The sequence below is a fragment of the Mus musculus genome, chromosome 11 (genome assembly GCF_000001635.26).
Source record: "Mus musculus strain C57BL/6J chromosome 11, GRCm38.p6 C57BL/6J".
NCBI classification, from domain to species: Eukaryota; Metazoa; Chordata; class Mammalia; order Rodentia; family Muridae; genus Mus; species Mus musculus.
The window spans coordinates 23016839-23039664 of record NC_000077.6 but is presented as its reverse complement, the minus strand read 5'-3'; the positions used below and the strand labels follow the sequence as shown (position 1 = coordinate 23039664).

The 22826-nt window shown below is 43.2% G+C and overlaps 1 protein-coding gene across 24 annotated transcripts in view; it reads right to left on the bottom strand.

The window, feature by feature from the left end:
- Fam161a (family with sequence similarity 161, member A) overlaps positions 1–22826 on the bottom strand; it is a 39023-nt gene that overhangs the window by 6079 nt on the left and 10118 nt on the right. For 8 of the 24 annotated variants that reach the window (XM_011243762.3, XM_006514828.4, XM_006514838.4 and 5 more), the window contains 5 exons: positions 18532–19665; positions 18004–18171; positions 16136–16235; positions 10655–10809; positions 8874–10299 (listed from right to left, as the gene is read on the bottom strand). In XM_011243762.3, the coding sequence (XP_011242064.1) occupies positions 10170–10299; positions 10655–10809; positions 16136–16235; positions 18004–18171; positions 18532–19665 (1687 nt within the window). In that variant the 3' untranslated portion in view covers positions 8874–10169. Of the gene's footprint in view, positions 1–8873; positions 10810–13762; positions 16236–17223; positions 18172–18531; positions 19666–22826 lie in introns of those variants that run through there. The other 16 variants (NM_001363283.1, NM_001363282.1, NM_001363284.1 and 13 more) reach the window with 10 other exon arrangements.

Below are 22826 nucleotides of genomic sequence, written 5' to 3'. Positions count from 1 at the left end.
GTCTTCTGTAGTCCAGGGAGGCCAGTAGCTGGTATACATGAAGACTGGAACTCCTGACCCCCTGCTGAGTTAATCCCTGTTCTACTGCTTCAGAATTAAATCTAGGTTCTTTGGTGTGCTAAAGTAGAACAAATCCACAGACTTGATCTCAGTTCTAGAGGCAGGACAGAGGTCAGGCTAGCCTGGCCACAGAGCAAGACATCTCCAGGGCAAAGATTCAAGGACAAATAAAATACATTTGAGATATTTTTAGTTTTCAAGAAAAAAATATGTATGCAGCTATTAAAAATAACTTTTATGTTTGCTTATTTTATGATCACAAGGCCATTGCTTCAAGTTCCAATACCATTTTTAAAAAAGCACTATTAAAAAAATAAATATGGCTGTATGATGGTTACACGTGGCCCAGTCTACATATTCTCATTTGTTCCCGGATGTTTTCCCCTTCCTCTTCCTCTTCTGGCAAAAGCAATATTTAAATTCTAGGCCTATAAACTAAGTGCCAGAAAGACTTAATAGTGTCCAAATAACCTTACTGCTAATGTTGTGCTGTCCTTTCCTTCTAGAAGGTCCTGAACACCAGAGGCAGCTGTGAGTCCTGTGAAGCTCAGTACATCAGGAGAGACCTTGGTCGCAGACCAGTCCTGAGCCTCTAGTTGGTGAATACTAACATTTTATTTTCTGTCTGCAAATCAGGATAGAGTCTGGTAGTACAGGATAGAAAACAAAACAAACCATTGTTAAATGTGGCTCTGCTACCCCTCTGCTCATCAACCTGAATTTGCAGGAGTGTGTTCCCCACCTCCACACCCAACCCCAAGACAGGATTTCTCTGTGTAGCCCTGACTGTTTTGGAACTTGCTTGGTAGACCAGGCTGACCTCAAACTCAGAAATCTACCTGCCTCTGCCTCCTCAGTGCTGGGAGTCAAGGCATGTGCCACCACACCTGACTTAGGGGTAATACATATTTTCTTTCCTTTTTTCTTTTTATTGGTTCTTTGTCAATTTCACATCATGCACCCCAGTCCCACTCATCTCCCTTCCCCTCATACTGAAAGACCCACAACGTGAGGACTCCCCCACGTTCTGACTCAGGAGAGGCGACATCCCAAATCACTCACAAGAAACGGTCTTGATGCAAACTGCAAGAGGACTTTTATTCCAGGCGCACTGATGGGCCCACAGTCGTACACCATGCAGGGGTAGAGGACCGTGGAGGCCCCGAGTAGCTGGGAGAGGGTGTATTTAAAGGAAGAATCCACAACTCAAGGGGGTGAGTAGGGCATTGTTGGAAAATACCAAAAATACCAGTTAAGAGTCACAAGGAAGTGCAAAGTCACAAGAAAAAATACCTAATAATTGTGTGGTTATTTCTCAAGACAGTTTCTATGAGCCTCTAACAATAGCACATTTGCATAGTGGGTTCCAGCAACGGTCAGGGTGACCCTTTTTGAACAAACACTCCCTGAACCCAGGAAGCAGGTGGGTGGAGGAATGTCACTATCTATTTTATGATTAGCAGGCCTTGAAGCATTGAGTCACAAAGGTCGACCTCTCAAGCCTGGGCCTAAAGGCCTAGTTTTTTTGTTTTTATGTTACACTTTTTCAATACCTGCCCTCCCCCTTGCAACTTCTCCCTCAACAGGTAAAAAAAAATCTCATTGTGGAAGCGGTAGTGTGTCATAGTGTCCCACAGTATATATACCCTTTTGTCCACACTTTTTTGCTTACAAATGTTCATTATGTTCACTCGTTGGTCCTGTATGAGGCCTCTGGCTTCTGCTGTTCTATCAATCCTGGAACCTCATTAGATCTCCTCTGGGATATCCTGTTGTTGCCCCTGTGCCATGGAGATCCTGTATTTTGGATCTGTAGGACCAGCCCCATCATGGACTCCAGCAATTCATCCATGGGGTAGATGTTGGGGTGGGCCAACTCAAAGTCCTGAGAGGTATCTGAGCTGGTCAGTGTTAAGGTCTGGGTAACTGCTGCATGTCTAGCCAGGCGTTTATGCTGTTACTAATGTTACTAAGAAACTTTCTCATGCCTGAGTTGATTGCATATTCTGTTATGTACTATGCTTTGGTATTCTTGGAAACTAATCACAATAGAAGTCAGTTAAAACTGCTTTGTATAGTTAGTCACAGTAAGCTTGGACCTGAACCAACCGCCAAGCAGCTCTTCCTACACCTGTGTATGAACTTTTATGGTCTTTGCCTATATAAGCTGTCCTGGGATGGATCCCAACATAAGAGAGACCTGCACCAACATAAGAAGCAAATTGGAGCCGGGCAGTGGTGACACATGCCTTTAATCCTAGCACTTGGGAGGCAGAGGCAGGCAGATTTCTGAGTTCAAGACCAGCCTGGTCTACAAAGTGAGTTCCAGGACAGCCATGGCTACACAGAGAAACCCTGTCTCAAAAAACAAAAACAAAACAAAAAAAAAAACAAAAAACAAAAGAAGAAGAAGAAGCCAATTGGAATACAACTTTCATTTTGAGTAGGGGTCGAATAAAGTTTTAAGTTCCCAAGATCTCCCTGGGAACTGATATCCTACTTGGCAGAAAAAGTGATATATGTGGGTAACTGAGATCCTGGTTGGCAACTTAAGACATGAATGTTAGGCAGGGCAAGTCCCCCCGCCACAGTTGAATACTCCAACCAATGGAAATGGGATAAGTGTACAACAAAGACTTTGCTAAGGAAATTCCCTGTTCTTAAATCCTGATTAGTGGAATAATTGGAGAATATTTATTCTCATTATATATGATCTCTTAACGTAATATATGTTCTCATAATATACGTAGAATCTGTGTAGCCCAGGCTGGTCTTAGTTCAGTATCCTCCTCCCTCAGTCATGGAAGTGCTGGGCTTATAGGCGTATACCACACCATACTTAGCTTGTCTTCTTTTTATTAATATTTATTTATTTTATATATGAGTACACTGTAGCTGTCTTCAGACACACCAGAAGAGGACATCAGATCTCATTACAGATGGTTGTAAGCCACCATGTGTGGGGCATTGGGCTGTGCACAGACAGGCGGGTCTCCAGTCGAGCTGAGATGCTGAACCCTGGGACCCTGTGGTGATAATTCATCTACATGGGACAGAAGGAGTTCTCTCATGTCTTCTGGGACTCTGGCTCCTGCCTAAGTTACCGCCCCCCCACAGCCCCCACAAGAGAAGCATGGCTAGAAGTCAAGTAGGCAATGGCCCAAGCTTCTGACCTTCAGGCTAAACTCCCCAGTTACCTAGCAACAGTAAAGACCATAAAAAGGGCTGTTTAGCCCCACCTCACACTCTTAATTCTCACTCTCTTACCTCTTACCCCTCACTCTCACCCCTTCTTCTTCTGTCTTCTCTTTTCTTACTCTTTCTTTCTAGCCTTTCCCCTCTCTCTCTCTTTCTCCCTGCCTTTCTAAAACCACAGACAATCTCTGCTCAAGATCTGCTGCACTCACTCTTGTCGGTGTTGGGAAGCTCTCTTCCCTCATCCCTCTCTCCTATAACCCCAGTGGCTTTAGCAAAGTAACACCGGATCCCCGGGGCTTTAGGAAAGTAGCTTCAGGGCTCCCAGGTAGGGCTGCCCCTTAGCCCCACCCCCACCCCTATAGAGTGGGTCAAAGGCTTGGATGCCCACCCAGGGATGAGTGGAAAGTGATGGCAGCTCTCCCACGCCTGACTGACCAGAGTATAGGTGGAACTCTGGCAGGGTGTGGGTCTTCCCCTTTCTCCCTCTTCCCCAGCCCCCCCCACCCCTTTTAGCTCCCAACAACCATGTGATTGTTGGGAATTGAACTCAGGACCTCTGGAAGAGAAGTCAGTGTGCTCTTAGCCACTGAGCCGTCTCTCCAGCCCCTTCTCTTTTTACTTTTTCTTTCTTTCCTTTCTTTCTTTCTTTCTTTCTTTCTTTCTTTCTTTCTTTCTTTCTTTCTTTCTTTCTTTCTTCCTTCCTTCCTTTCTTTCTCTTTCTTCCTTCCTTCCTTCCTTCCTTCTTTCCTTCCTTTCTCTTCTTTTCTTTTCTTTTTTTTTTTTTTTTTTTTTGGTTTTTTGAGACAGGGTTTCTCTGTGTAGCCCTGGCTGTCCTGGAACTCTCTCTGTAGACCAGGCTGGCCTCGAACTCAGAAATCTGCCTGCCTCTGCCTCCCAAGTGCTAGGATTAAAGGCGTGCACCACCACCGCCTGGCTTTCTCTTTCTTTTTAATGGTGATAAGAACATACAGCCTTGTATAAACAGGTAAAGCACTCTGCCAATGACCTTCATCCCCAGTCCTGGGTTGGAGTCTTGGGTTGGAGATATGGCTGTATTGTCTATTGGTAGCTTGCTTGTTTGGTTTGCATGGGGCCCTGGGTTTGATTCTTAGCACTGAATAAACAAAATGTGGTGCTGCAACCTATAATCCCAGAATTTGAAGGATTAGAGGCTAGAGGACCAGTTCAAGGCCACTCTTGGCTTGTAGTGAGTTCAAGGCAAACACTTTATATCTGGGCTACATCTTGATATACCTCCCAAGGGGAAGAATACACACTCGGATCTTTTAAAACATCAGAGCTGCTGTAATGGCTCAGGGGTTAAGAGCACTGGCTGCTTTTCCAGAGGGCCCCATGGTGGTTCACAGCCACCTGTAACTCCTGCTCCAGATGATCTGATGCCCTATCTGACGTTCATAGGCTCAAAACTCCCAATACCCATACACATAAAAGAATACTTGGACCTTGCTATATTATTCAGAGTTCTAAACAAACATATAAGATGCTTGTAAAAAAAAATAAAACAATAACTTTCATATTAGAACTGTCACATCTTTCAACTGTACATTGCATCTGAGGTTTTTGTTTCTCTTTCAGGACAGGGTCTGACATAAACCAGTCTGGCCTTGAACTCCCAGCAGAGCTGGCAACTTTGAACTCCCAGGTGCTGATATTACAAGTGTGCACCAGTTTTACACAGTGCTACAGATCAAAGCCAGAGCATCATGTGTACCTATATCATCTGAGTCAAATCCCCAACCTATATATATTTAGTCAGAGGCTTATTAATCCAGACTCGCCTCAAACTTGCTACTTAGCCAAAGCTAGTCTGCACTCCCATCCTCCTGTGCCTACTTCCCATGTTCTAAAATTATAGGCTTGAGTCACCATATCCAGTGATTGCCTGGAAATTTTATTTTATTATTTATTTGCTTGTTTGTTTATTTAATTACTTATTTATTTATCCGGTGATAGCCTAGAATGTTTTACTTGCTTATTTATTTATTTTGTTGTTTGTTTGTTTGTTTTGAGACAGGGATTCTCTGTGTATCACTTACTGTCCTGAAACTCACTCTGTAGACTAGGCTGTCCTCAAACTCAAAGATTCACCTGCCTCAGCCTCATTGGATACTGGGATTAAAGGCATATGCCACCAACACCTGACTGTTGTTTTTTTTTAAGCATACAAGTGTCAATGGTTTTAAATATAAAAGATACTGTACACATTTAATCAAAATTTTCTGTGTTTTACTTGATCTTATTGGGTCTGTTGGTCACAGTATTTGTAAGCCAGGCACAGTAGCAGTAGTCTCATTATACTGTGGAGAATACAATTCTCCATAAAAGGCTTTTGAACTTCTTTAAGAAATAAACAATTCCAGATCTGAGTAGAGAAACGTAAGTTGGTCCTTGAAACTATCACTGTGCCTTAAGGAAAGGAAGTGGACCAACTGGTGGGGAGCCAGTTCATGGGGCCTCACGATGGCCAAATTAGGAGAATGTAAGCATAATTCTAGAACTTTAATGATGGTAATACTTATAACATACCAAATAAATGAATTCATCAGTCATAATGATATATCACCTAAAAGAAGCAGGAAGCCCTTTAGGGACTGCTGTCTAACATAGAGTAGATAAACAATTTAAGAAAATGGCCATTGGATAAGCCCCAATATCACAACACATTCGGGGATGATTATTCTGGGATATTAAAACTACTGGGTTAAGAACCTGTTGGAAGCAGATATTATAATATTAAAGTATTACTCACATACTCATGTTCTGCCCCACAGTTATCATAAAGGAATACCGAGGACTTTACAGCACACTAAGTGGCAGGAACACCTCAAGTGATCAAACTTAGTTTCGACCACACGTGTCTCCTCACAAAGGGTAATCATAGAGTACACACACTGTCAAGGCATTACCTTTTCCCAAGCCAAATACAGAAATGCAAGGAAATGAAGTAAGACATTGTTTGGAACATCTGGGTAAACTGAAGATGGACTCTATGAGACAGCAGTGTTTGTCAATGTTCAGTTTTGGGGCCATGGTAGGGATCCAATTCTCAGTACCAAGAAAAGAATAATATATGTATGTATGTATGTATGTATGTATGTATGTACATATATGTATATATTATAGTTGATTTTTTAAGGCATTATAATTTAGGTGTATAATATTATGATTAAACAAATTACTGTCAAATCATTCAGGGAATAAAAGTTTGAATGTTCAGGTCAGGGGTGCAGCTCATCATTAGGAAAAGCTACACTTGCCTAGCATAAAGAAAGCCCTCGCTCAAGGTAAAAAGTGTGTGTGTGTATATGTGTAGTATGTGTAAGTTGTGTGTATGTATGTGTATGGTGTGTGGTTGGGATGTGTATGTGTGTGTATGTGTGTGTGTGTGTGTGTGTGTGTGTGTGTATGTATGTAGTATGTGTACTGTGTGTATGTGTGTGTATGGTGTGTGGTTGGGGTGTGTGTGTGTGTGTGTGTGTATGTGTGTAGATTCTATAAACCTTTGGAAATTTTTTTTTACTCTGTTTGGTGATGAAGATCAAATCCAGGACCTTGGGCATGCTAGGCAAATGTTCCACCCAAGCTATGCCTCCGACACTGAAAAATTGAATACAGAGTACTTCTACTCAAGATTATAAACAAAATTTCATGCTATAGCGACTGAAAGATGATGCTGTGGTGTCTCCCTGGCTTGTGTCCTTCCTGCCTACCCACAGGCTGGATATCAGACCTCAGACACAATACAAGCTACTGTAAACACTACAAATACACAAATGGAATGGGTGCTTACATAGGAACTAGATGAGCATCTCCCCTCATGTACATTTAAACTCTCCCTACAATTCTTTCCTTAAAACAGTACTCCCCGATGACTCTGAAAGTAAGTTAGTTTCCACCACCCTTTCAAGCCAATCCCTCTTCCTCAGTTGGACTGAGATTTAAAAAAAAAAACAAAACAAAAAAACTTGAGGGCTTAATGTCAGGAAAAACTAAACCCAGCAGCATAAAAAAAATCATAGCCATAGCATCCTTGTGAGAAAGGGAAACCGAGGCAGAACACAGCTCATCTCCACGGCTCTGATAGTAATACAGCCATAAAATTTCACCAAACTGTGGAAGATGGAAGTCCTGAAAATTTGATATGTAAAGAATAATAAGAAAAATGAGTTCCATGGCATTCAATGTGCCCATATTGATATCATTAATGAACCATTTTATCTTGAACTTTGTTGAGATCAGGAATAGACAGGCTAACCAAGACTGGCCTGAAATGTAATATATAACCTAGGGTGCGTTGTACTTGCAGCAACTCTCCTGCCCCAGCCTCTTAAGTGCTGGGATTACAAGAGAGCTGAGCATCTGTCTGGAGTGCTGACAGGTTCCCTCCTGCCCTACTGCTTCTACAGCCACTTCCATTTCTCGGCCACACAGTTTTTGGCAGCTTTCAGAACGTGGCTTGTAGGGGTGGCAGATGGGCCTCATAGTTTCTTCCATTCTACAGCCCAATGCGAGTTTACCTTTGTTGCAAACCATGCCACAGCTTTTCCTTTTCTCTGTTGGGTTGCATACACATATGTAGGGTACTGTCCACGTTCAACCAGCTGCCTTCTGATAACCTTCCTTCCCCTCTGGACATAGCAATGACACCCGTCCCACGGTGACCCTAACAACAAACAGTTCCCCAGGAAGAAGAGGACATGCTCTTATTCATAATCCAAAGTGAACAGAACTACTCAGAACAGGCCTCAATGCTGGTCTCCATGCTGGTCTCCATGTTGATATCCTGTGATTCAAGCCTCAAAGGTTAATGCAGATATTTTTCTTCACACAGAGCAAATGATTGCTCTCACTGTTCATGGTCAGCATCAAAGACACAGTGGGAATTTAGAAATGACACCTCAAAATATGTTTGAAACACAAAGTTGACTACATCTACTGAATTAAGAACCCTATTCTGCTGCTTAAAGAAAACTCACTTTCCCAAGAAGAAGGAGAAAAAGAGAAAGGGCTGAAGGGACCAGCTGCTGTGTTCCCTTCGAAAGATTTCCCAAACCCCCTTCTTTCTGGCTAATGTGGTATTATACAATGTGCCCACCTAGCTGTATGGAAAGCAAGGAAACAAAGGGTCTTTTCCTTTTCACTGAGCACATAAAAGCAAAGACCACTCAGCCAGCCGTTAGGAGCCCCAGCTGCTCCTCTGCAGGACCTGGGTTCAATTCCCAGCACTTTCACAGAGGGTCACAACTGTTGGCAGCTCTAGCTCTGGAGAGTCCGATGCCCTCTCCTGAGAGTACTACACTGCATGTGCAGCACAGACTAGACATGCACCCAGGCAGAAACCCCACGAAAATACAAATGAATCTTTAAAAAGAGATACGGTAAGAAAAAGAAAAACAAGCTGGGCGGCGGTGGTGGCGCACGCCTTTAATCCCAGCACTTGGGAGGCAGAAGCAGGCAGATTTCTGAGTTCGAGGCCAGCCTGGTCTACAAAGTGAGTTCCAGGACAGCCAGGGCTACACAGAGAAACCCTGTATTGAAAAACCAAAAAAAAAAAACAAACAAACAAGAAAAAAGAAAACAATTACCAACCAAACTATGGTCAATATTACTGATTATATTTTATTATTGATTATTTTTGAAGTATAATACCAAGCTGGTTCGATTGGAGAGCTGGCTCAGTGGTTAAACACACACACTGCTCTTACAAAGGACACAAGTGTAATTTCCAGCACCCAGTTCACAGCACTGGGAGCCTCAGCCCCAGGGATACTGACACTCTCTTCTGGCCTCCATAGGCACCCAAACTCACATCCACATTCCTACACACAGACAGACACAAAGTCATGGATAAAACTGTCCAGCAGTGGTGCCACACTTCTTTAATTGTTCAGCACTAGAAAGGCAGAGGCAGGTGGATCTCTGAGTTCCAGGTCAGCCTGATCTACAAATTAAGTTCAGGACAGCCAGGGCTACACAGAGAAACTTTGTCTCAAAAAAAAAAAAAAAAAAAAATCAAGGAAAAGAAAGAAAAAAAAAGGAAAAAGAAACAAACAAAAATGAAACACTAAAAAATAAAAAAAAGCCAAGGATAAATAAATAAATCTGAATTACGTTTAGGATTTTCCTTTGGCAAGTTAGGATCACAATGTCAGCATATATAGAACAGTAACCCTTATCTCTTAAGATTACCACTCACAAGGGCCATAATTAGTCTATATACAAGAATACACAGGATTCTAAAAGTAGCATAAGTAATTTTAATACTTTATCTATCAAAAATAACGGGAGGATTGAGGATATAGCAAATGGTAGAATTCATTGAGTTAAGTATGTGTGAGCTCTAGGTTTAATCTTCACCAGAAAAAGGGCAAAAAAAGGAAAAAGTAGCCATGGTGTGGATTTAGCAGTAAATCTTTTCAGTATCAAAATTACTGTAAATTTCCAAATATCTACTTTTTCTGTAGTATATTACTTATTTAAAACTGGTTCTGAGAAAAAAAATGAAAATAGTGCATTTAAAAATAGATCTTCAAAAGCTAATAGTTCTATCAATACCAATTTTTCCCTATCAAATGCAAATATACATTTCCATAACTAATCCATTTGTGTCAGCTGTGGTTCTCCAACCCTCAAACACTTTGAAAATACAAATATAATCATAATCATAAAGAGCATAGCAATTTCTAAACTTCAGCATGCAAAGCTGTAAGGTAGCAACCAAATCACTTGTCCTGTGGACTCAGCCTTTCCAGGCATGGTGTCCTGGTTCAGCAGGCCTGCGTGTGTGAGAGCTGTCCCCGCGGATGCTCACAGTAACCCAAGCGCAGGCTCTGAGTCCTGAGGCTGCACATGGGGAGGGTCAGCGAGACAAGAAACCTTGTGATTCGGATTCATTCTCCAGAATTTTCTTCTCCACTTTTAATATCTTTAATATCTTCCTTGTTTCCCTTGCAAGAATCCTGGCTGCTGATATCAGTTAAATAGCTTTCTTCCTCATTCTCTCTTTCTTCTCCATAAGAGCTAAAGAAAGAAATGTATCAATCAAAGGAAAGATGTGTTGGTTTCAAAGGTTTGTGTCACCGTCATGCAGGCAGAGTTAAGTCCACAGGCTCCACCCATAGCAGGAGGGCTATGGCAGCACCAGGTGCCTGATAACTAGTCTATCTTGAAACTTGACTGCTTGTGTCCCAATCAAAAGCAGGCCATTATCTTTTTTATATGTCAGAAATATAAGCTTGCTGTAGGAACAATGTGTTTTATCACTGTGTAAATATTTGCATTGTATGATAAAATAGTATAATCTATCTTACAACAGTTCCCATGCACTCCCTTACAATAGAAAAGCCCCGAGTCTGGTTCCCTGCGAGTACACTACCTTTCTTTCTCCAGTGTGCAGCTTCTCAGCTCTTGCCTGGTGAAGTCTTCAGACACTTTTCCACTTTGGCCTTTCTCTGAAACAAACTCCTCAAGGAGTCCTAGTGCTTTTAGAGTGTTAGAGTAACACCTCTCTGCGGCCATCCTTGCATTTCTCTACAGGAGAAGACAAGCCTTTTTAGATGAGAGCAAAGGCTATACATACACAGTCATTAAGATGCATCGATTTAAACGCACCGCTGAAAATTAAGACCAGCAGTGTCAGCGATTCAAATATGCATCTCCTATGACTGACAGTGACATGTTTAGACATGGACCAAGAGACTCACACATGTGCCCCAGAGGACAGCTACAAGAATGTGTCCTTAATAACCTCCACAGTGAGCAGCCAAAGCCTGCCAACATTTGAGTGGGTAGTAAGCTGTGCTGTAGTCACATAAGATAAAAATGATGCAATGAAAATGAAGAATCTGGCAGATAACTTACAAAAACCTAACACTGAGCAAAAGGCATGTACAGAAAAATACAAAAGGACACATCTAGCCAACTCAGTTAGTGCATGTCCAGAAATGGGAAAAGCTGGAAACAAGGCAATGCGTGCATATCCCAAGTTTGATGTGCAGACCTCTAAAGGTGGCTGAGCGCTAACCTGTAGTCGCTCTTTTAAGAATGCATAAAGAAGAGCTACAGAGACAAAGTTTGGAGCTAAGACGAAAGGATGGACTATCCAGAGACTACCCCACCCAGGGATCCATCCCATAATCAGCCACCAAACCCAGACACTATTGCATATGCCAGCAAGATTTTGTCAAAGGGACCCTGGTATAGCTGTCTCGTATGAGGCTATGCCAGTGCCTGGCAAATACAGAAGTGGATGCTCATAGTCATCTATAGGATGGAACACAGGGCCCCCAATGAAGGAGCTAGAGAAAGCACCCAAGGAGCTGAAGGGGTCTGCAACCCTATAGGTGGAACAACAATATGAACCAACCAGTACCCCCAGAGCTCGTGTCTCTAGCTGCATATGTAGCAGAAGATGGCCTAGTCGGCCATCACTGGGAAGAGAGGCCCCTTGGTATTGCAAACTTTATATGCCCAAGTACAGGGGAACACCAGGGCCAAGAAGTGGGAGTAGGTGGGTAGGGGAGCAGGGCAGGGGGAGGATATAGGGACCTTTCGGGATAGCATTTGAAATGTATATTAAAAAATATCTAATAAAAAATAGTAAACTAAAAAAAAAAAGAATGCATAAAGAACACTCCACAAAGAACAATAAGGAAACTGATTAAGTATCTGCATGTGATGTGGTCCCAGTAATGAAGGGGCCAAGGCTGGGGGAGGATTAGCACAATTTCAAGGCTAGCCTGGCCTACATAATGAGTTCCAGACCAGCCAGCAGGGGTTTACAGCAAGATCTGTCTAAAAACAAACACAAAAACAAACAAACAAAGGTCGTGTGTCTGACTACAGATCAGAAGGCAGGACCACAATAGAGTGCCAGATGGCTCCTTTATGTACCTAATGTAGTTCTTGGTCTTACATGCCATGATATCAGCCCATCAAAAATAAAATCAGCAGTATTGTTATCTTTACTTCATGGACGAAAAATTGGATATTTAGAGCTGAGTTTAAATCCCTTGAATGTCACTTCTTGGTCCACAGGAATTTCAGTGGTCCTTTTGTAGCTGTAGCTAATTAAGGGCTCACTGGTGGAGCATTTAGAAAGGGCTGTAGCTCATTGGTAGAACATTTATACAGGCATGCTTGGGCCTCTGTGTAAATCTTTAATACCACAGAAAAACCAACAATCTTCCCCCGACCCCCCAAAAAGGCTTCAATCCCAGCAGCACTTGGGTGGTGAGGCAGATAGCCTGTTCCACAAAGCCAGGGAGGTCCTGTGAGGGGGTTGGGGGGAAGGCACAGTTTCTATAAGTCAGCCTGGAGTCCACCAGCTTTAGGTATCTACATCATGACCAAGTTTTCTGCTTGCTGTCTTGACTTTGGCCCAATCTTAGCTCCTCTGAGTGGATCTTACAAGAGATCTGAGGCCAAGAATTCCTTATGAATCTCCAAGGTTCACAGCCCAGTTCTGGTGTACCAATATTATCCTGTATGCAATGTGTGATACCGTGCTCAATCAATGCTCAATTAAGAAAACAGGAAAGCACAATTGCTTGATCTAGAGTTCTGCAGGAGAAGCTAAAATAGCAAAGATTAGCTGTAAGAGCTAATACCATGTCCTCCAGGATACTCTGGGAGACTGAAAAAGACACACAACTTAAAACTTCTGTTAAACTGCACCACTGTCAATAACAATAATTTTTAAACAATTCAAGTGAGACAGGGTTTCACTGGGTAGTCCTGATCCTATGTGGACCAGGCTAGCCTTGAACTCATAGAGATCCACCTGCCAGTCCCTCCCAAGTGCTGTGATTAAAGGCATACACCAGTACATTTGGGTACCCTCACAGGCTCTAGGTTCAAAAATCAAATGAGTGATTGAGGAAAGTACATAACACTGATCTTTAGTATGTATACACACACACACACACACACACACACACACACACACGCACACGCACACGCACGCACGGGACGTACTGTTCTCAGGCCATTCAGAGTTGTCTTAGATGCTTTAGTCACCTCTGTACTCTCTCGGCACAGTTCTCATTCCTCTCTTGGTTCTCAGTTCACCTAGATGTTTTGTGTAGTGCGCGCGCTTTAATCCCAGCACTTGGGAGGGACTGGGATGTACACCAAGTGGTAGAGTGCTTGCCTAGTCTGAAGTCCTGGGTTCAATGCCCATGACCACCTAATCCAGGAATAGTAATACAAATCTGTAATCCCAGCACTCAGAAAGCAGCAGTAGAATCAGAAGACCAGGGTTTTCTTTAGCTTTATAACTAGTTTGAGGCCAGCCTGGGCTCCATGAGACCTGTTTGTTTGTTTGTTTGTTTTTAATGCCATGAAGTAAGAGAACTCAACTTAACATCTATTCAGTTAATAGACCCTGTGACGTCCAAGAACAAGGACAAGATGGTTGCCCCGTAACCAATCACAGCACAACAGGCAGGGAGACCAAAACTAACTTTTATAAATGGGCAATGAACAAAGCTGCAAGAGAATTTATTGAATAACAGCTGCTAATAAGCAGCAACAGTCACAGCAAAACTTGAGACTTTGGGAAAAATATACTAATTTATGTTAACAAAACTAAAATAGTGGCCACTAGATGCTGACTTATTCTGCACTTTTCGGGAAGGTAAACCTTCTGTGACCATTGATGTTCATCCTTTGCCTTCACCAGGGAGAGCAGGAGCTGTAATGTCAAGAGAACCGCAAGAGGAAGGCATACCTACTCTTCTAGTATCAAAGGCCCCGCTCAAAAGAATTACTTTTGTCTTTTTAAGATAATGCATGGGGCCAGGAGAGATGGCTCAGTGGTTAAGAGCACTGACTGCTCTTCCAGAGGTCCTGAGTTTAATTTCCAGCAACAGCAACTACATGGTGGCTCACAACCATCTGTAATGGGATCCAATGCCCTCTTCTTGTGTGTCTGTAGACAGTTACAGTGTAGTCATATAAATTTTTTTTTTAAATTTAAAAAGATAACACCAGATCAGAAGTGGTCATCAATGCCTTCGTTCAAGGTAAAAGATATTTGATCATCGAGGTTTGGTCTATAGTAGTTCTTTGGTTTACTTTTCACAGTTGCTAAGTGGAGATCGGCAAGTGATGGGGAAAGAATACTCCAAGAGAACAGAAAACTTGAGGGCCAAAAGAGGGAGGAAGCTGTTAGCTACAAGGTTAGTTTGCTGTCAGTGTGCTCACCACTGATTTGCCACATTCTCTCTGGTCCTTAGGAACCATGGGAATTCACAGCTGACAGACATGTCTATTATGCTGGGGTTCATAACTAATGTGTCAAGATGATGCTCTTAGCTTGGGCTAATCCAGAAAAGAAAATGTATAGTCTAATCTGGCCAATTTTATCACAACTCTTAGGCTCTCCCATAGCCATACATTATTGTAGGTGCTGGGAACTCAAAGATTAAGCCTTCACCCTTAAAGCCAATTAGCAGATAGGGAAGAGAGACATTGCAGATAATCCCCATACCTTGGTGGGAGGGATACAGGCAGACCTGGGTAAGGCTCATGAAGGAACACGAGGAAGGCCAAGACAGTGACTGTGAGCTAAGGTTTGTGTGAGTAGGAGCTAAAAAAAAGCTACAGTCATCAGAGTATTCAGAAAACAGCCTGATTAAAGGGCCAGGGTGTCTCAAAGTTTGTACAGTAAGGGAGACAAATGAGCAGGCAAAGCGCTAGGGAGAGGGAGTGGAGAAGGCCTGAGAAGCCCACAGGGAGGCTGGGGCTGGAGCATGGTGGGTGCGGATGTGGGTGTATTCCCAGCTTCGAGAATTCCATCCCTAGCACCACTTAAAACCAGTTGTGGTGGCACACACCAATAACTCCTGCACTGCACTTAGAAGGTAAAGGCAGGAGTTACAAACAAGTTCACCTTGGCTATGCAGGAGTTTGGGGCTGAGAATCTTGAGACCAAGTCTCAAAAATCAAGGTTGACACAAAGCACGGAGGGGCCTTATATACTGCTCTGTGGCTTACAAGTTCCTCTTTTGTGAAAGGATTAAGGGAAGCAGATCAGCGTGGGTTCTGATCCTAGCTTTACCATTTACTAACCATACACCTCACTACTCACCTCCTTTGAACTTGAGTCTTTCCATCTGTGATATGATTACCCACCCCCATCCTGAGGCAATACGACTGGGGAGGTTAATCATGAGACCCCCTTGAGATCACCATTGAACTTGGGAGTGAAAGGCCTCCACGGGAGGAAGGACCGTGCTAAGGAGGATGGTGAAGCAGAGAGATTTGCTTTGGTTTTTTAATGCTTTTAGGCCTTGAGATGGCTCAGTAGTTAAGAGCACTTATTTCTATAGAGGGCTTAGGTTCAATTCCCAGCACTCACATGGTAGCTCACAACTATAGTTCTACGGTATCCAATACCTCTGATGTCTGTGGGTAGAAATGCACATGGTGCCTACACAAAACACTCACACACAAGTAATCTAACTAAGTAACTAACGAAATACCCAATTTAAAGTGCTTTTAAGAGACGGTCTCACTATGTTGCATACAATGGTCATACACCCAGTGGTTGAATTCATAAAGACCTCCCCATGATATCCCGAAGCCTCAACAGAATCTGACTAAAAAGACCAGACTCTAAAGCAAACCGTGTCAGGAATGTCTTGAGGTACATGGGGTTAGTGACATGTTCTTTATTGAGCTACAAGCGTTGTCACATCTTAAGTGAAATTACTTTCTTGGTGGACTGGATGAAGCCGCCCCAGAAACATCATGTCTTGGCAACTGTAGGACACCGTAAGACGGAGCACAAAGGTGGAGGCCAGAAGTACTGAGAAACAGAAAGCTGGTGATGGCCCTAACCAATAAACACAACCTGGGTGACTCTTTCAAACAACATCGGCCTCTTCTGCAGTTTTTCCTCTTGTTCCTCCAGTTCTTGCCAATATTCTCTCATCCTGGCCTTTTCACTCCTTCTAGAACCAGATAAAGAGAGTGGCATTTTAAAGGTCAGCTACGGAAGCTCTCCTAGGACATTCACCTCAGAAGACAAACCAGGAAGTGAGAGCACAGCTCAGCCCAGTTCCTTTTCTAGACTGGCAAGATTTTCATAAATCCAGAATAAAAAGCCCAGGTTTTGAAGAAACACAGTGTACTGCCCTGGGAATGGTCTGGTCATTTTGATTTCCAAAGTCTTCAAGGCAAAAAGACTTCAGTCTTGCCTGAAAAAGTGTTTTATATAAAAGTATACAAAAGCAAGAAAGTCTGGTCCAAATGGGTATCTTAAAAAATATTCTTTCAAAAACAAGACCCTGAAACTGGTCAGTTGTGGCACAAACCTTTAGTCCCAAAACTCTGGGGCAGAAGCAGGCAGATATCCCAGTGTGGGACGAGCCTGGCCTACAGAGCTAGTTCTTAGGGCAGCCCAGGGTACACAGAGAAACCTTGTTTCAAACACCAAAATAAAAAGACCCTGCTTTTCTTCTTTCCCTAAATGAGATCACCTAGTGGGCAGTGGCAACATTAATTAAGTGGGAGTAGGTAAGAGAGAAAGTGGGGCTCATGAGAATGTAGCAACTGAGGGCAGAGCCAAAAGCATGAACCTCGCTGTGCTCATCCTCTGGACCAGATCCCACAATGAATTAAACTTCACTGTTTTTTTGTTTTGTTTTGTTTTGTTTTGTTTTGTTTTGTTTTCCTCTGTATAAGATATACTAGAAGCAACCAAGACAAGAGAGTTTCATGGGTACGGAAAATAATTATACTTTACAAAAATTATGCTTACTCAAAGTAAGTTGGTATTCAACTTCCTACAGGCAAATACTGTATTCCTAAGGAATTTTTTGCTCAAGTTCATCAAACTCGGCTCTATTAGTGGGCTGATCCTATACTGTAAAGGAAGGCTCAGTGATAAAATAGATGTACGTATTTGGATCTTAAAAGTTAATAAGTCATATTACTTACCCAGCTTTGGAGGGCCTTTTCTTGCTTAAGCATGACCATTTTTATGTGCAATGTTTGGAATGCTGGTTTTCAGACTCTGCTTTATAGAATTCTAGTAGTATTCTGTAAAGGACTGTAGGTGTTCTGTGGCTGCTATCAGTCATGAGGGGCAGCATGTACCCACCATGCATCCACTCAAACTGTTGTATTTGGTACAAACTTCGAACAGAACTCCCTGACTTATCCAGATCAGCCAGTCTGTGTACAAGATCCTGGCTTTGGTCCTCACATGCCCAGCCCCCAGCACCAGATGTATAATGTACATATGTATGTATGTATAATGTATGTATGCAATGCATGTATATATGCCAAATATTTACATAATTTATAAATAAGAACACACTTGCATAAATAAGGTTTTGTGCTGGTTTTTAAGCAATTACTAACTATGACCATAACAAAGCCATTTCTGTTCCACATGGTCTCATGGTTCTCGCTATGGAGGTAAGTAAATACACTGACTGTCATTATAAGATGTATATGTGTGCATATATGTAACAGTTGAGTAGGAACAGCCAAAGATTATTTAAATCCATAAATTAAGATGCCATAGTATTTTCATATCTAGGTATCCACTAGTTAAGCAGGAGGAAAGGAAAGGAAAGGAAAGGAAAGGAAAGGAAAGGAAAGGAAAGGAAAGGAAAGGAAAGGAAAGGAAAGGAAAGGGAAGGAAAGGAAAGGAAAGGGAAGGAAAGGGAGTTTGGCAGCTGATGTTGGCGTTCCCAGGCTCTTCCGTGGTACCTGAGCTCCTTCACCCTGGCTTTAACTATCTGAGACAAGCTCTGGTGGGAGCCATAAGCCTTAACCCGGGTTGCCAGCAGTTTCTGCAAGTCTTTCATTCTTTGCTTCTGTTTAGTTAGGATCCGATTTCTCTCTTCTTCCAACATTTTCTTTTCCTCAAGGGATTTCCTGAGGGCAACAAACTAAGGCTTAATTAATGCACTTTAAGCCAAGGAGGAAGTTGTCCAGCAAAGACTTAACAGGGCATAATTCAAAGGCTGGAAAAAAAAAAAAGCCACCTTTTGACCAAAATCTTAATTGTGACCTTGGAAATCCAAGCAAGGCTGATGGTGTAAGCTTATCTACCTATCATCCCCAAGGAAATCACATTTGTCTCTTAGAAGAACGTTCTTAGCAAACGATTTTCTACCATGTCATACAATACCTTCCAGATAATTTAGTAAATCCAGATTTACCAGGGTAAAACCCATAGGGTTTTATGCCAGTTCAGCAACCATGTGGCAGGGAGTGACCGTCCTGAGGCCTTACCTGATGGCTTGCTCCCGCCCTCGGGAAGACGCGGTGGGCATCGGTGGGCTGCATTCATGAGGCCTGGGCTTTGGGTTCGAGCTTCTTCCCGGTGACTTGCGCCTAGGAGACCGACCCGGCCTGCGTGTTTCTCTCAAAATTTCTTCATCTGCTCTGATGTCTGCCAAGAGTTTCTGTCTTTTATCAGAGTCACAAGGGGATTCGTGAAGACAACACTCTTCACAAAGCATTGGGCATTTCAGAAAGCTGTATTCAGAGAAGGGCTCCTTCCATTTTTCTAAGTCTCCATCACGCCTCAGGCACCTACGCCTGTGTTTACCCCTGGGCTTTGCAGGACTTCTGGGGTCCCTGAAACGTCTGCAAGCTGACCGACTGGGCCAAGGCGAATTCTGTAACAGATCTCTGACCTTTGGCAGCATCCTGCTGTCCCCATAGAGCTCTTCTTCCTTTGGCTTGTCACTCGCAGCTGGCCTGTAAATAAAACGAGGCACAGGTTTGGCTTTAAACTGATTCGTTTTCCTTTTAGCCCTAAAAAGGTCTCTCAGCTTCTTCTCGCGGACTGCTTGCTTCTGTTCCTCCCTCGCAATGAACTTAAAGGGCTTCAGGGAGGCCAGGAGCGCAGCTCTGTTCCTCTCCCGGGCCTTCTTCCGGCGCTCCTCACTCTGCTTGACTAGATCCTCATAAAGGGGAAGGAGCACGCAGGAAGGAACGGGATTGGCTCGGAATTTCTTCTTACACTCTGCATCGTCCTCGTCCCTCTTGAGCAGCTTTGTTTCCAGATCTGACCGAGCACTCAAGGCCTTCTCTCTCCGATTCTGCTCTCTTACCGTCATTTCAAAGGGTACAGGCACTGTAATCTTGGGTGTCAAGGATTTAGCTTTCTTCCTTTTTTTCTTAGCTGTTCGGGAGTCTGAGTCATACTGAATATAATCTTCAACAGAAAAGTCGTTCCACATGTTGTTTATGAGCTCCTGGGCATGGACCATTGCGCTGCTTTCCCCGGGAGTCTTTTCCTCTAGGTCGGGCAACCCCTCATCAGTAGTTGTGGACAAGGAGGACGACCCGTCTAGGTCAGGCTCTGAAAGTGAGGTCACTGACAAGGCAGGATGTGAGCAGCTCTTTTCCGATGCAGAACTAGGGAAGAAGAATAATTAGGGTGCACTTCCAATTTTATGTGGCCAAATGTTAAAATTACTGTAATTACAGATTTTCTAGTATTAAGGTATAGTCAGCCAGAAGGGAGTAGCTGTCTAAGGGTCGTGACAATATCATTTTTCGTTAGAATAGAGCTGAAAGATGACTATGAATTATCTAATACACTCTCACTTTTCAGAGAAGGAACTTGAGTCTCTTCTGTCTTCTGAACTGCTTCTCCTGTCTTACTTTTATTCATCTCCTCTGTGCTTCCCAGAGTCACCATCTTGACCATGTCTGACCATGTTACTCCTACCTAACACTTTCATCTTTGCTACAAAGTCTGAACTACTTGTCAATCAGTACTGGCCCCTGCTTAGCCAGCAGTCTTTCCCCTCCCTAGCCTAGTTATCATTCTAGAAGTGTTCTCACCTGACTCCTTTCTCCACCATGCCTGCTGCTGTCCTGAAGGCCACTCCTTGCTTCCTCTATCCACTCTGCCTCTTATTTTTCTCCAGTTTGAACTCAGTTGGGCATGCTAGTGCATGCTAATAGAAACCAAGACTGGAAGGATATGGGGGTTCAAGGCTAGCCTAAGCAACATAATGAGAGCCCATCTCTTAGGCACTGAGGATTTGATTCCTAGCTTTAATTGGAGGGGGAAAATCATACTTATGTATGACACCTTTGTTGACACCAGCCCCTGAGCATGATCACCACTTCTTCTGTTTCAGAGACACTGGAGTGTCATGTCGTATTGCATGTCTACTTTTGAGGCTTGGTCTGTTGTCATGTATTGTAATGCTAAATTCTGTACCTGAAGGTCTAGGCCGCCAAGGGAATTCTCACATTTACAAATTTTTGTTGTGCAAACCTTGTTTCTCGATTTAAAACTATTGTTTAAACAAAATTGGCTACAGCCAATTACTGGAGGGATTAGAGGGAGGTGGGTTTTAGGTAACCTGGTTGGGGTGGAGAAGAGACTGAGAGGATGGTAGGAGAGAGAAGAGACTGAGAGGATGGTAGGAGAGAGAAGAGACTGAGAGGATGGTAGGAGAGAGAAGACGCCGTGGGCTCGGAACCTTAGAGTCCTGGCCCTGAAGGCTGGCCAGTTGGAGCTGGGAGCAGCCCAGATGGAACACAGCAAGTAATAACTCGGCGTCATAGATAGGAAAGTAGATTCTAATAGCATAGAGGGTAATATCTGCCCAGCTCTGGTGCTGATAAAGGCTAATTGTAAATAACAAAAGTTGTGTCTCTTATTGGAGAACTGAAAGGTCAAAGGCAGGGTAAAAGCCCTCAAATGAGATCAAAGTCTGTGACCTTCTTGGGGATGTCAGAGCTCAAACAGCTCTGACACACAGACAATGTACAGTCAGCTTACAGTTTCAAAGGAAGCAGGGCCACATTAGAAAAGAGCGTTGATGCTAGATTGCTTTTAAAAACAGAAATCAAGGGCTGGAGAGATGGCTCAGAGGTTAATAGCACTGGCTGCTTTTCCTGAGGTCCTGAGTTCAATTCCCAGCAACCAAATGGTGGCTCACAACCATCTAAAATGAGATCTGGTGCCCTCTTCTGGCCTGCAGGCATACATACAGGCAGGCCACTGCATACATAATACATAAATCTAAAAAACAAACAAACAAAAAACACAAATGACAAAACAGAACAAAAAACCCCAGAAGTCAAAACCTTGCATCTTTAATGAGCTCATCTTTTAATTTTTTAAAATAAACTTTAATTTTCATTCTTTAAAAAAGACTGGCTGGGCATGGTGGCACACACCTTTAATCTTAGCACTCCGCTGTAGGGGAATTTCCCTTAATCATCTGATTGGCTAAGAAAGATGACAAGTAGCCAATCGCTGGGTGAAAATGAGGAAGTGGGTTTCGGAGCAAGAAAGGAAGAGGAGGGAGGAGGAGGAGTTGAAGAAGATGGAGGACAGAGGAGAACAGGGTTGTAGATGTTGGAAGGAAGATGGAGTAGAAGCGAATGGCCTGGAGAAACTGCAAGGAGTAGGGATTTCATGGCTGGGGAAGAAAGTGTTGTAGAGGCATGTCTGCCCAGTATAGGTGTGCAGTTTATAAATATACAACTGAGTTGTGTTTTCCTTGAATGGACTTACTGGGTTTGGAGATTCACTGCAACAAAGTTGTGTTTTCCTTAAATGGGCTTATAGTGGTTGGAGATTTACCACAACACTACGCAGGCAGAGCCAGCTTGATCTCTGTGAATCCAAGGCCAGCCTCAATATTTACATAGTGAGTTCCTGGACAGCCAGATCTACACCAGAGAGACCTTATGTCAAACAAGAACAAAAGGCCCAGCTCAAGCAAAGCATGGTTGCAAGTAATCCCATCATCTAGGAAGTGGAAGTGAGAGGATCAGGAGCTCAAGGACATCCTTGGCTATGTAAGACCCCCTTTCAGGGACCCCCACTCTAGTCTCGGGAGTGAGAGAGCACCCAAAGAAACACGAGAATCCCTCCTGTTGTAAACACATGAGGCAGTTTAATGATGGAGCTCCGGGTCGAAACATATCTCACGCAGGAAGCAGTGGATTCAACCACGAGGCTCGAGAGCTAGGGGTGTTTGTGGGGTAAGGGACTTAGGGGTGGGGAATTCAGCATAGAATTCAGCATAGCGACACACTATTGGCTTATTCAAACATCAGCAGAAAAATTACATGTACGTGCAGGGTGTCAGAGTTCTGTGAGTTGTTGACTCAGTTCAGATAACCCTGTTATGTCCTCACATTTCTCTTTATCTTTATGGTCAAGCTGTTCCCAGGAATGTTTTAACTACGGGGCATAACCAGGTTTGTTTTTCTTTTTTCTCAGCCCCAGGCAGCCTCTAGGCTCACAAACAACCAGAAATTTCTGAGTACTTTATATGACTTACAGGTCTTGAAATTTCATCTTTCTTTCAGCTACATTGCAAGTTGGAGACTAGCCTGGACTACATGAGACCCTGTCTCAAAAAAAGAAAACCATGATGGCTCATGCTTGTATTCTCAGTATTTGAGAGGCTGAGGCAGGAGGAGTGCCCAGAGTTTGGGGCCTGTAGGAGTAGTTCTGATGCTTTGATTTAATAGGAATCTGTGTGTGCTGACACTGAAGGGCCTTGCTCCCAATTGGTTTTTGACCTATCAATAAAGATGCC